The 15,494-nt window shown below is 34.6% G+C and overlaps 1 protein-coding gene across 1 annotated transcript; it reads right to left on the reverse strand.

The window, feature by feature from the left end:
* Positions 1-859: 859 nt before the first annotated feature.
* On the reverse strand, positions 860-3,595 carry LOC140164373 (ras-like protein family member 10B). The gene has a single exon (XM_072187649.1). It carries the CDS (start codon positions 3,089-3,091, stop codon positions 2,381-2,383), a length of 711 nt encoding a protein of 236 aa, XP_072043750.1. The 5' UTR covers positions 3,092-3,595; the 3' UTR covers positions 860-2,380.
* Positions 3,596-15,494: the final 11,899 nt, after the last annotated feature.

Below are 15,494 nucleotides of genomic sequence, written 5' to 3' on the forward strand. Positions count from 1 at the left end.
AGAACTGTGGCTCAAACAGTGTGACAATAGGCGATATACAACGAATTTTGGCTAAATAAGGAAGGAAATCACAAATCTATATACCACGTCAATATCCTCTGCGATGTTTTTTCCAAGAACAAAAATAAATATCGCTGCTCCCTAATCCCCACCCTCGAACTTTTATCGACCACCTTATCTGTGGTACATTATTTTTAAATATCCTATGCGGCCGTAAGTTTGGACGATTGAGCGCTTACTGTTTCAGTACACCGGAAAATATCTATCGGGGATGTTGCAACCGCATATCGGTAGGATTCTGGTTTAAAAAAGTTCAACAACCGTTATCTTTGAAAACGCAACAGTTCGTCTCACACACATAATAAATACACTACGATCAAAAAGGTTAAGGATAACATTTTGATTGAATGGACTGCACTGCGCCGTGATTACGGTAAAAGACACTGGTTCAAATCATTTGTTTGGAGCCATTCGATAAAAGCATGCATGGCCTCTATATGTAACGAAACACGAACAATTCATCATGGTGCTAACCACTTTTTTCTAAATTCTTATGGAGAGATGTTAATTTTGGAGTGGTTGCCAACAATGTTTGAGTAAGTTTGGACTTTCTCCCATGTATTCAATGGTGTCACTGAGAATTTGACCACGTACTGTAAAGATTTTAAATGCAAAGGATTAACAGTCAACACACTAGAATTTACTTTATACACCTTTCCGATCTTTTAGTGTATCTCATGCATGGTGCAATTATTTCATTGACCACGTAGTATAACTGATGTCACTACCCTCATTGTTGTTTTAAATAAGGTTTAAAAGTCATAAACATACATCTAAGGTTAAGAAAGATAATCTCGTTTTAATGTTTATTATCATTTCAAAAGTACTCAACACGTTTAGAATATTTTTGTATCTAATTGGAAATTTATAATTTTGGTATTATTTCCAGAGTATAAGGTACCAATGACAAGACCAACCAAACGAAAATATTTATTTACGTAAATTAAGTAATATTATATATCAGCTGATTTATAGTCCCTATTTCCTAAGCTTTAGTCAATGTCATTCAGCTCTATATGGAATAGAGTTATGTTATGTAAAAGTTTCACACAATGGAACAATATCAGAACGACTTACTACTGTTACAATGAGACAGACTTACAATATAATTTATCATGTTTATGAAATGGTATTATTTATAAATGAGATGTAAATGTACAATGTTCTTATTACTATCACTAATAAAAACGTACACTCTTTACAAAAATGACTAGGAATATAAATGATAATCCAAATAATTTGCAGACATTATTGTAGCATTTCTTATAATTTAGTGGATCTGCATAGATGGTAACATTAAGTCCACAAAAAGGTTATCAATACTATTAGAAGCTCTGCACAGGAAACATTCGTGATAGCGTTTTGAGATCAAAGTATATCAAGATCTTACATAGCCACTTCACCTCGGTATTCATTCAAATAAAAACAAAGAGCCAAAGAAAGACACTGCTGTCTTCACAATCTATCAGTATATTCGCGTAACACATGACTAAAACTTGCAGTATGGATGACTGATATGAACGTTTTTGAATGCATGGCATGGCGCTTTATGAGCGAACCATGTACATGTATACTAAACTGTTGAACTTAAGGGCAAATTTGAGGTAAACTATCAAGCTAACTCACTGCTGCTCATTTTGTCAAGTATGTATGATTCGTGTACTAGCTGTCTTTTTTTACTTAGTAAATGAAAATACTCGAAAGCTATGTTTTCTACCATACTGTACGACGTAGCACCAGGTAGCAGTAGTAGCGTATGTTCCGTATACAATAATCCTTGTGTATTAATTTAAAAAGAAAATGTTGCGGAAATAACATCATGGAAGGAGCTCTGTTAATAAACACCGAGAATTAAATACGCGTTGACGAAAGTACTTGGAAAAGACGTGATATCAAATAATTGCACATTATTGTCATCATTCAGAAAATAAAATCAAATTATTTGCATCAATAGGAAAATAATCAACTGATTATCAGCTTAATATAAGTTTAATACCAAACAACGGAAAGGTGGAATGTTTAATGTTGTGGAATTGTACACGTTCAATAGGCGGAATGACCAGCATTACCGTTGAACAGTATAAAAATACGTTATAGTATATAGCAAAAACGCTTTGGTGACAACTTCAGATATTACTAAGACTCCGGAATGCCCACTATCGTAGCTCTATATCATATCCAAATTGAAATGCAAGAATTATTTTGTTAACCATGGCTTCCATCAATTTATAAACGCATTTCTTCTTGAATGAATGGAAAACTCCGTTGTGACATTTCAGGAAAATGTAAGAAATGTTAACAACATATAAAGAATATACTGTCACATTATTGTGCATGAACAATTTCTAGATCTCCAAGCACGTAGTGGTATTCTGCGGGCACCTGCCTGGCTTTCTTTAGCTTGTGAACTCATTTGATCCACTATCCTTACAACATCGTTAAATAAAGAAGCCACATGGCAATTATATTTAGCCGAACACTCCACATAGCCACATTTCCAGGTCTTTTTCACAATTTGTGATATATGTTTCCGTGGTAGATGGGAAATATAATGCAAATCGTTTTTGTTTCCGGCAATTATCATCGGTATATCACATCCATCAGAATCGTAACAATCTAGAATCTGTTCACGAAGATCCTTGATATATTGGAAGCTCTCGGACGATGTAATATCGTATACAAATATTAGGGCTGAGGCACTTCCGATCGCCTGTGCATATGCTTGTAGATCGTCCCAACTACAATGTATACCATACTTTTTAATTTGTCTCTGCTCATGCGGTGAAAATGGTATAACAGGCATGTCAACAATATTCATTTCGTAAATTTTATTCGCAGATATCATTGCTGAAGTATACACACAGGCAGCCTTAGTAGGTTTATGCTTTTTGGTAAATTGACATCGTATGTATTGCTCTATAAGGGCTGTTTTACCAACAGAAGGCGCGCCAAGTACAACTATGTCGATCTGTTCCGTATCTTGGCATGTTGGTATTGGGTTGCACGCTTCGGGCAGAGTTGCAGGATTCATGTTTACGCAATGACAGCGAAAGCTCTCACGAAATCATGAAAATAACATACGTTATTCCTCCGATCGATTACAGTATATGTCTTCCAAATATCAGATCATCCTCCGCAAAAATGTACTATTTTTGAAACGATGGCATTTAATGTACTGTTGTTACCTTGCTCATGGCTCGTCCATAGTCTATGACGTTGTAGACAATTCATGGATATCGCGAGTGAAATAACGTCGGTAATCCGGTCCTGCGAAGCATATTGCAGCATCCGTCCAATTCACAATATACTGGAAGATATATATATAATGCAGCTCATAGGCTGTTACAACAATGCTATTTCTTTAGTTATCGTATCCTTGCAGTATTTAATTAATTCCGATATTAAGAGGCGGGTATTGCAAAGACAGTGCAAACCGGAGAGCAACTCAACAGTTTCATGTGCGCCAACCTCACGTTTTGATAGAATGGTGTAGAAGTGGAAGCTATTTGATAGCAACCGCTGCAACCGCTCAAGTGCCAGTCGGACATTAGTTGCACGTCTAGATGTGCGCCACACTACATACTTCGGAGTGATTGGTGTACGGATATGCGCATAAAGATTGCAAATTTGTCTGCTTGTCATGATGACAGAAAGAACGTACTCACGTGGTTTCATCATACAACAGTACGCAAATTTCATTGCTACTACATGGTCTCTATGATGAACCGTATGTGGCAATGTTTATCTCAACGGTTCCCATGCAGGTTAATGCGATATTATAGCATTGTGCTTTAAGATCCGTCCTCTAGATAAACCAGAGTAGCTGCAGGTCACTTCTATTCAAAATGATCATCGAGCCTCACCGAATTCAGTGCCCAAATGTACCCAACTCGACACTAACCATTGTGCCTAGTGATGAATGCATTTTAAGAGGCGATGAAACATCTGCTAGTTAAGCTTTCTCGTTGATGTCAACATTCTTTAAGATTTAAATTGTTTAACACTACTTTAAACCGAGCTTCAACAGACATGCGAACCAAATGCTTAGATAATTGGGGCTACATCAACACGATGAAATAACTGGCACACATATGAACAAGATAAAGAAGGTTTTTATTTTAAGTTATCATTTAAGGAAAACACTTATTGCTTATTCTACTATTCATACAATTAAAAGCAATTCAATTAATATAATAATGATAACATATTCAAAAAGAGACATACATGTATAACCCACTGTACAATCACACATCCAACATAAGAGCAACATCCTTTATCATAAACGTTAACCTGTTTGCAGAGATGCTCATTTGCGATCAGGGCAGTGGCCAGCGGCGTGAAGCCCTTTTCTCTACTCGACCGCTCACCCAAGAGATTGAAGAAAAATAATCGTGTTGGAAAGAATTTCTAGATCAATGCATACTCAAGAGGTATTGACGACTGAATATATATACATATAGGTAAGAGTCGAAGGTTTCCGAGAATTCAATGATTTGACCAGCTAATAGAATTTTACAGTTTTGGAGCTTTATTTGGCAAGGCACTGGCGCCTTTCCCAAAGATGCTATAGGATGTGTTTATTTAGAGTTAAAACATTACTTGTAAGGTGAAATACCACTAAATAAGCCTGGGCGATACATTGAAATACGATGAGGAACTATTTGTTTTCATGGCATTCGAAAAGACTGCATTAAAATCGCTGAAATTGATCAAGTTATATAGCCAAAAAGTACTTTTTAGAGTTTGATGCTTCAAAATGGTACATTTTCTCTCATTATGTGACATTTTTGATGTAATACTACCAAAATTCATACGCACGGCTTCGGTTTTTAGTAAATAGTCACCTTATCATATTATAACTTTCAGCTTCGAGGGCGCACTATCATTTTAAGGTGTTTACGGTTCAGTGCGTTAAAACAAGAAAAGTCTCAGGTCAACCTATGTTGAATTGTTGATCATTTGACATCTAAATCATATAGTTTCACCTGATATTGGTGGCATTGAACTGTGAGAGTTCTGAATATGAGAAAATTCCACCCGAAATTAGGCATTTTCCCATTCAAACACGTGTAATACATACTTAGTCATAGTAGGGCTAAGTAAAGTGGAGCATGTGTCCTCATATAAACATCTTGGCACTATGATTGAAAAGTCTCAGGTCAACCTGTGTTGAATTTTTGATCATTTGACATCTAAATCATATAGTTTCACCTGATATTGGTGGCATTGAACTGTGAGAGTTCTGAATATGAGAAACTTCCACCCGAAATTAGGCATTTTCCCATTCAAACACGTGTAATACATACTTAGTGGTATTTAACCGTAAGCGTTTAATTGCACAAATACAAAATAAAATGGTAGAATAAAAAAGGGTCAACAATATTTAAACACCACAAACGTGTAAAAATGTAATACTAATTTCTTTATAATCAAGTTGAAAATAATGCTCACAAATTATGCGACTTATGCTCGCAAAATTGACCTCATGAAGTTTGCACTCAAACATTGACTAAATGACAAGTGCCAAGCTGACACACAACGCGAGCGGTATGAGATCTATAAATTTTAAAATGCTCAATATAAGGGGTTTTATTTCTGCCTCATGTGTATGGTTTTTCCGGTATGGGGAAACTCCTCGTTTCGATGGTATTGGATTTAACTCAAGAACCACAAGACTATATATTAATTTATTGTTTCCTTACCAAGAATTCTGGGTTTTACATATGTGAAAGCTACATTGTTTTTGATGTAATTTGCCATAAATCAGAGATCATTGTTAAAACGGTTGAAGATATGATCTCGATCTTACCAATATTACGGGACCAATTCTACATCTTTGTATGGGCGCAGTATCACACCTCTGCATATTTTTTCCCATTTTTAGCACAAGTCTAATATTAGTAACACGTGATATATAAATCGTATGAAGTATAGCCTGGGAATTTAAAAAAATGAGGTATTATATGTGTGCAGTAGCTTGAAGTCTTGAAGTCAAAAATATACTGTTTTATCATATAAGCTCTATTTTGTGTGGGTGTGTGTGTGGTGGTGGGGTTTTTTTTATTATTTTTTTTTTTTTGCGTTTTTTGGTGTTTGTCTGTTTTTTGGGGTTTTTTGTTGACAGATGTGTTTTTCACGTAAAGACTGAGTGAGAGGTAAAACTACTATCAAAATAATTTCATAACATTCGCCGCAATCCGCTTAAATGAGGCACCTTGTATGTTGATGGAGTAAAGAAGATAGCAACAAGACTAGAAACCAATTATATAGAGTTAATTAAATCTAGGCGGCTTCAGTAGCATATCCACAAATAAATTACAATGTGTTGAAATTTTCAAGGGGCGTCATCTTCTTCTAGGTCACTCTGTGTTTACGATTTGTTGTGTAATTATCTCAAGAAAACCGTGTGTCTTTTTTACCTTATCAATTTGTTCTAGTAATTAATGCAGCTTATTAGCTCTTAATAAATCATTATCTGTATACGTTCATAACGTTATTATAATAATGGTTATTTTATGAAGTACATGTTTAAATGATGTCATGAAATAAACATCTCAAAAAAGTAACTACCCCCCCCCCCCTTAAATATTGGCCATTATTCAAAAAGAAACTATTGTATTACAAATCTGTAAAATGCGTTGGAAGCAGAATTTATTTCTGCGTATTTTGACACCTCATTTGATACGATAGCCCAGAAAACAATATAACACCGGTCAATTTAATGTAGTGATGTCCAAATTTGAAAGTTGCACTTACATACAAATATTTACAATACAAAAACACTCAGATATCATTACACAGATTTCCTTCCATTATAATGAAAACAAAATCAATACAATTTACTGCAACTTTCAAATCGTGGCTTACATTAATTTAAATGTACGCTGTGACGTCAATATTTAGTCAATTGCTACAAATGAGGTGTCAAAATGTGTAGAAATAAATTCTGCTTCCAACGCATTTTTATGATTTTTAATGCAATCTCCCGTTTTTCAATAATGATCATTATTTAAGGGGGGTTAGTTATTTTTTTTGAGATGTTTATGTATTCTTGCAGAGGAAGTGATCATAAATGCATTATCTGAAAGTTGAGAGAAATATTTGATAAGCAAAATAGCATCAAGCGTAACGATGAAGTAAAAGCAATAATAATAATATTACACATGCAATCTGTATGGTTCCTTCCTGTTACTGTCAACTTGTAAACGTGAAATCACATCATTCGCATAGTTTAAATTGTAACTGCAATACCTTTGCATAAATGAATGTTAAAATCAATTCACAGTACCACTTGATTTAATACGAGAATAAGTTAATACGTTTCTTGCTTTCGATGTTTTTAAAGTCGTGTTGTGTTGTTTGCAGAATAGTATTACGTCTACCGTTTGTCAGATTTCGTATACAAATTCATAAGTGTAATAGTAGTACACACGGGTTGCCTAAAACCTATAGCCTCACTGAAGTATAAGTTGTGACTTTCTTTGCTATTGCCGTCGCCTCTGTTGCTTAATATTGTTAAAATGCTAACCGAACACGTTACACGTCACACCAAAGGAAATAATTGTTCGACTGTGTAATATATACAACAGGGTTTCGGGGTGGAAACGAGATTACACTATCGTCAGTTGTACAGGATATTCATAAGAGGAAACGCTTGGGATTGTTTGTAAATCAAACCAAATATCTAACGGGTAGGTTAAATTGTTTTCTTGTCACATGTAAGGAAGAAGATAAAAACGAGCAAATGAAAAATGACTATAAAAGAAAGAAGACGACAAACAACAAGCAATAAGATAAGAATCAACTAACTGTTTTAGGGTCTTTGTTTAACATATGAAGATCTGAGCGCAAGAAGAACGTAAGTCCACTTGGCCACTCAACATGTATACACTAAAGTTACATAATGGTTTCTTAGGGTTATGTAATGTTTTTAATGTATTAATAATATTTTAATGTATAAAAATACATGTTCCAGGGTGAAAACATAATGAAAGGTTGTGAAAGATTTGTTTTGGCCCCTGAACATGTATAAAACATTACCAAACTATACGAAACTATTCACAACTTTAGTGTATACATGTTGAGGAGCCAAGTGGACTTACGGTCTTCTTGCGCTCAGGTTTTCATATACTCGTTCAGACTATATTAATGTCAGAACACAATATTCGGTCTACATTAGTATAAATAGAAGCCCCAAAAAGACATTACCACGATCACAGAATGCTCAAAATAGAATATTAATTATCAGCATATACGGCTGTTAGAGTCCCACCGGTTTTATAATGAGCCGGGAAGTACATATAGAATATATATCATTTACGAAGCATTCGGCTTCTAATTGTTTAGACAATAACTTACTCTGTGTATTTTGGCGTAGCACTGTCTCTAATCAAAATGTCAAACGCGTGGTTGTTTGTGTAAACTGGGAACTTGATCGTTTTCTTTTCCACCACTTGGCAGTTTGGATTTGGCCATGTATGACGCGGTTCTGAATATCTTGGGAAACAATTAGGGCAAGTTTATGTACATAATCTTTTAGTATGCGTAATAAAAGACACCCAACAATATAAACATGATCAAGAAAATTGCAATTTGTATGTAGCTTTGTATTAATTTTATTTGCTATCTAGATCCATATTAGGTAATAGAAAAGCAGGTGTTTTATTTTGGTACTTTGATTTTGATTTCATCAGTTTTCATGTTAAGGCATTTTCTTTTGAAACTGTTTTCTGATATTTTTTTATCCATCTTGCTTATTTTGTTCTTTTAATCGGAAATATACATAGCATATCTATAGCTTACCTCGTCATTACTTTCCCCAATCTGAAGGGAGAAACTGTTCAAAGACATTGAATACTAATTGAATTACTAATTACTAATGGAAATAATCAAAAACACATAAATACATTATGCAATCTCCCATGTTACTCTATGTGTTTATTTTTAATATTTCCATACATTACTTTTAATGATTAGTAGTTTGAATATGTGTAATGTGTTTTTAATGATTATAATGTAATTGTCACATTTCAGTATTCACCTGGTGTGTGTTTGGACTAATAAATACCTGAAATATATGGCAGCGTAAAAGCAGCACAATGCGCTTATCAAATTACGAATTCTTAAATCACTCAACGTTATCTTGGCTTGATAGGCATTGAATTGTTTGGCTTTTTTTTCCTTTATAGGGAGTGATGTTTTTTAAACTTTCCTCATGCCCCTCAAAAAGTTAACTTTTGCGTCACTTAAGGGCAGACGAGTTATTGTTGGTCGAAGCAGCCAAGAAATTGATTTTCACTATCTAAATCAATATATTATAGAAAAATAACACTTGAAGTTTTGAAAAAGTTCATTCGACAAATCATATACTTTGAAAAATTGCTTAATTTATTGTTGTTAATGAGTTGTATACGTTTTAGAAAAGTGTTGTCAGCCCTCTTTACAACATAACTCAAGAACCGCAATTGCTTAATTTATTGTTGTTAATGAGTTGTATACGTTTTAGAAAAGTGTTGTCAGCCCTCTTTACAACATAACTCAAGAACCGCAGGACCTACAAAAGTATATATGTGATATTTGAATTCTTCTCCACACTCGCTATACATTGATCAATGCAATTTTTGCCAAAGCTCACTACCATTCGCAAGAGCCCGTGGACTACCAAATCACAACAGTTTAGTTGCTAACCTTAACATTATCTGTAATTTTCGGTTACACGTACTGGAGACGATACACCCCTCTAGATATCTTCCCCATGATTTTTACCAAAAATTAGTACCAACATCCTCTTATTGACGTTAGTGTGGCAAATGCGAAATTGTACGACATGAAATTTTCATCGCATATCTGTGGCTATAATTATTTAAGATAACTTAACCTTATTTTGAACTAGACTTTGGCTTTTGATTCAATATTATGTATGTATTTATAAGGGAAACAAATATCAGTTTGCATCACCATCCACCCCTACCTTTAAGTACTATCTGGTTTATTAATCTATTTATCTATTTATCTATTTATTTATTTTTATATTTGTTGTTGTTGTTGTTGTTGTTGTTGTTGTTGTTTTTGATGTTGATGTTGCTTGAATGAGCACAAATGATGGTCCAAGATTAGCCTTAGTCATTTGATGGTTTATTTGAGCGTTTTAGTGCAAGGGTATACCCTAAATAAAGACAACAAACCACGTGTTTTATAACATGTCCTAGGCTCTACAGGCTGTATCAAAATGATTGGTACCCATCAATTTCGATGTTTCTTGAAAAGCTTGCCTCTTCCAAATGCAACATTGAATACTCTCTTGAAATGTCCAGAATGTAAAATTTATGACTTGTTGTACAATTAACCTACAAATTATTTGCGTCTCATGTTGAATTTTGATGTGTCAGACTCATCCAATATCAATGAAAAATGATGGGTACCAACCATTTTGATACAGATTATATACATGCATTCCAGAGTTTATACATAAATGACGGTGGTCGAATAGAGTTCATAAGGTGACTTAATTGCTTCATGTAGATAATTTCCGTGATCCTGTTAAACACGATGACGGGTCATTAACTTTCTTAGTATATTTTTTCAGAAAACGGCTTTCAACATATAAATGACAGGATACAAAAAAAAAAAGATGTCACTATATGAACTCAACTCCATTAAGTTGAGTTATGTTTCTACCAAGTATAGGGTTAACATTGATGCTAGGGCATATTTGCACAGACATGCGGCAATGCACTGACGTTGATTATATATTCCCGCCAATATCATTACATCGTCTGCTTCTTGAAATGTTTTCAGGCTCAAGCTAAAGACGAAGACGAGATCAGCCGGTTCAATTTGTTTATGCTGCCACTTGAATTACTTTAAAAAAAATAGAATGCGAAGAGTCACCTAAACTATATTTACAGTGCGTCACTTGAGCAGTAGGAAAGGGAGAGGCTTAAATAATATGTATAAGGCCATATTTGCAGAGACATTTGACAATATTACCGTTCTATACATTGACGTTAATTCTATTTCCATGAATTCCTTCCCCGCCATAATCATTACATAGTCTCGTCTGCCTTTTGTTGAAGTGTGTTCAGAGTCAATCTAAAGATTTTACGACGAAGAAGAGATCTGCAGTACATGTGTTTTTTAATTTTTTTTTTACTCTGCCACTTAACTTACATAAAAAGTAGTTAGAAAAGGTCAACTATAAACTATATTTGCCAAGTGCCACCTGAGGTCAATATGTGAAGTACTTATATCGTCATGGGTATAAATGTTTTTGACATGCTCCTGGCTCAGAGAGAAGCAGACACACAGTGCTTGTCCTCTGAATGTAAGACATAAAAATAAAATACCGTAGTACAATAAAGCCTTCAATACAGGGTGTCCAAAAATAATAGACCAAAAATAATATTTCAATCGGCTCAAAAACGATAATTTCTGGCTACTTCAAAGAAAGGAGTATACACATACCAAGCATAAATATTTAACATTTCTCAATGATAACTTTTTAAAATAAAAACTTTATTTTAGGAAATGGGCGCTACCTGTGGACTTATGGACCATGGATTTTGTTGATTGTCATTAATTTGTAGACCAAATGGATGTGGGCACTTTGCCCCATGCAATACATGTAAACATACAGGATCATAGTGCTGTCCTAAGATACAGATGTATTTACATCATTGAAGAGATTCATCAGGATTGTCTATATAAATTATTACTAGAGTTCTCATAACAAATCCAGGTACTCACAATTAGTAGTGACGTTTCGCAACCTTATTGGCTGGTTGCTTCTTCTTGACTGAGCTGTATCCAATGCTAGCACTTGCTGTCTTAGCTGTAGTGTTGCCAGTTGATTTTTCTTGGATAAGCTGATTGTAAGCATGACTGAGAAAATAAGCTGCGCCCCCCTCATTGCTAAGACAGCAAGTGCTAGCATTGGATACAGCTCAGTCAAGAAGAAGCAACCAGCCAGTAAGGTTGCGAAACGTCACTACTAATTGTGAGTACCTGGATTTGTTATGAGAACTCTAGTAATAATAAGATGTATTTACACTTCAATCCTCTAATTTCTCATACACACTTTGGCGTCTAGTGATGGAACAACCCTTTGTACAATTTTCCTCGCGACCCATACTCTAACCAGATGCGATTACACTAGCGAATTGGGTACAAAATGTGCTGCTTTGAATGCGAAGCCAGATAAATATCTTATGGCGTGTGGATTCCATCCAAATGACTTCAACATACAATTATTGCTACAACTGAGGAATATATTGGGTATGTGTCAAAAGTTGAATATCGGTCTTAAAATGTTCTTTCAATTGATTTCGTGCTGAAATACGCGCGAAGCGCACGAACATTTTGATTTTCATCGCTTGGATGGCGCAGAATCGATGCTGAATTGGTCAATTTGGCGCCCTCTAAGGATGGTGCCGGGGCACGTTGCCCCCCCCCCCCCCCTAGTTACGCCATTGACTAAGGGGACCTCTCACGGGATCGGCCTCACACAACCACCGGTCTAAAAACCCTATCATGTCTATGAATGCTGGATGTCTTGCCATACTTGTAGGGATTCAAAAGCTATCCTATTCAATTGCGATATTTTCCATGCTGTTATTTTGAGCACCAACATTTTTAGACCCGCATTTATAATACTATGAACCATCAAGCATGCCAAAGGTAAAATTTATAATGTCAAATTGAAGATAAGCGGGTCGTTTAAGCGGCGTTTAAGCAAACGTCGTCAAAAAGCATACAATAAATTAATACTACCAGAATTGCAATATAAACCTTTGCATAATTAACCCGTTTAAGCAGTCATTATTTTATGTATATGTACATTTTAAATACAAATTTAAATTGTACATAGTAAACATCGTTATGCTGCATTTTAACCTGCCTTTTGAACAAAGGAGCCCACCAGTGCAATGCAAGTAGTGCGTCGTGTATAGATGATGATATAAAAATCAAAGAGTATATCTCTCCTATAAATATTGATGATTTTTAATGGAATTGCCAGCTGGGAATCATCTATTCTCTGCATTTTCATGCAAGCTGATATCGACTGATAATTGCATTTACACTAAGCGATACAGATCAAGGGGTAATATAGCGTCTTGATACATAAAGATTTTATTTATTTGAACAGATATTAATTTTATTCATAAATGGGTATACATATGTTTTGTTCATTTTTGATAAAAAGAAGTAAATTTAAGGTTTTCTTAAATGTTTATTGGATAACGTCATAATTTAGGGCTCTGTACATACTCAGAATTAAAAGATACATCTTAAAATATAACTACATCAGACATTAGTAAAAATGCATACACTGCAAAGCTACTATAGTGTATTATGAAATCTACAAAATCTTTAAGATAGCAACATGACCTTGAAACTATCCGAGTTTCAAGAGGCAGCCAATGGGTCATTGGAGCTAATGAATTCTCCCCTCTATTTTGCCAGAATTGAAGTTTCTTCATATCATTGGATGTGATACCATGCATCATAGAATTTTAGTAGTTAAGGCTGGATAAAATTAGTGCGCGAAATTGTCCCGGGACAAGTTTATGGCAGCTGTCACTATTGTGTTCATGTACGAACGGATCATGGAGATCTTACGAAGGCGGACATTGACGAATCTGACAAATGAGTTTTCTTCAGTTTACATATCTAATCAATTCACATTGTATAGTAGGAATCAAATATTTTATCGTCATAATTTCAATGATAACAATTTCGTAAGTTTTACAACATACATTATACAAACGAATAGTTGGTTTTATTGGGGGGGGGGGGCAACATCTGCTTATAAAACTGTTATGCAAGACCACAAGTATTGGTCTACATTTGTAGTACCAATCTCGGTTTCTGATTGTTTAGACATTAACTGTCTGTGTTTGTATTTGGCGTAGCACCGTCTCAAATCGAAATGCCAGACGTGTGTTTGCTTGTGAAATTGAGAACTCAGTCGTTTTCTTTTCGACTACTGGACAGGTTTGATTATATGACGCTGGTCGAAGCTTATATCGGACTGTAATCCCCTCTAGGATTTTCAAGGTGCAATGAATTTTACCCATTTTAATTTCTAGAAGAGTGCCTATTGGCTTTTTATTTATTTCATTGGTCAGAAAATTGCTCTGGCCTTGTGTATTTATATTTAGTTGTTAAAACCGTGAGTATAATACCATAATATGCCCAGTTGCATCCCCCGGTCGCAAATCACATTGATTTTAGATGTGCGGTCACGCGTGTCGTGTTAAATAGAAAGTACAAAATATATAATGAGACCGTGCCAAATTTGAAATCGAAACGTTTTAAACGAGTTTATAATCAACAACTGTATACTAAAAAGCTCTGTACCCATTCCCGATTAAATGCAATTATTTTGTCAGGAAACATATACTATTGGTGTACATGGTTAGCGGATTATTCGTGAATTTATATCGAGAAGAAGACTATAAGATTATGTACGGTATTATGTATAAAATATATGTATTTGTTAGAATTTTATTGATACAATAACTGTGATGTTTATAGGCCAAAACACATAGTAAACATGGCAGACCCTTCAAATGTCTGGCCAAATTTTTTGCCAAAGTGTCTCACCCGTTAAACAGTCAAATTGCATATATTCCGTATTGCAATCTATTGATCATACCTCGAAATGCAATTTAAATAAAAGGTTATATACTATGTATAAAGGATATGTATTGTATTTTCGGTTAGAATTTTATTTATACAATATCTGTGATATTTATACAAAACCGGATCAGTATTAACATATCCATAGGCAATACACATGCGAGTGAACCTGGCAAGACATTCACAATTTTACCTGCTCAACGATGCTTCATAATAAACAAAAAAGTAGTTTTGTGATAGCTGTAATATTCGTAAGAGGTACGTGTGGATGTGATCGTACAGTTAACCTGTTTACAAGGTATTTAAAACAGTTTACCTTAAAAGGTGGTACTACACCCCTTGATAAATTTTTGACTATTTTTGCATTTTTCTCACAAACTAATAACACACTGGTAACAAAGGAATCTAGTTACTACACTGGAATTTCAGTGACTCAAGACAAGCGGTACGCTATTTATGATAAGAAAAGAGGTACCGCTAGAATATTGTACCTCACTTCTTAACATAATGAACAACTTGTCTTGAATCACTGAAATTTCAGTGAAGTAATTGGATTTCTTGCCCCTATAATATAGGTTACATAACTTTTGTTACCAGTGTGTAGTTTTTTTGAGAGAGAAATGTAAAATTAGCGTTTTTTAAGATTGCATAAACAGTTACCAATCATGGAAATGATTATAACTCTAATGTGCTGCCTCTTTTAAATTATTCTCCAGGCCTTATATATAATTTGTTATTCTAGAATAATCACCCACTTAGTATAGCATATAACAACATATTACAGCATATTTCAT

This window comes from Amphiura filiformis, chromosome 11 (assembly GCF_039555335.1).
Source record: "Amphiura filiformis chromosome 11, Afil_fr2py, whole genome shotgun sequence".
In the NCBI taxonomy this organism is placed as follows: Eukaryota; Metazoa; Echinodermata; class Ophiuroidea; order Amphilepidida; family Amphiuridae; genus Amphiura; species Amphiura filiformis.

What these genes read in the sequence shown, in the direction of transcription:
- LOC140164373 (XM_072187649.1), bottom strand. Translation starts at nt 3,091, where the DNA reads ATGAATCCTGCAACTCTGCCCGAAGCGTGCAACCCAATACCAACATGC.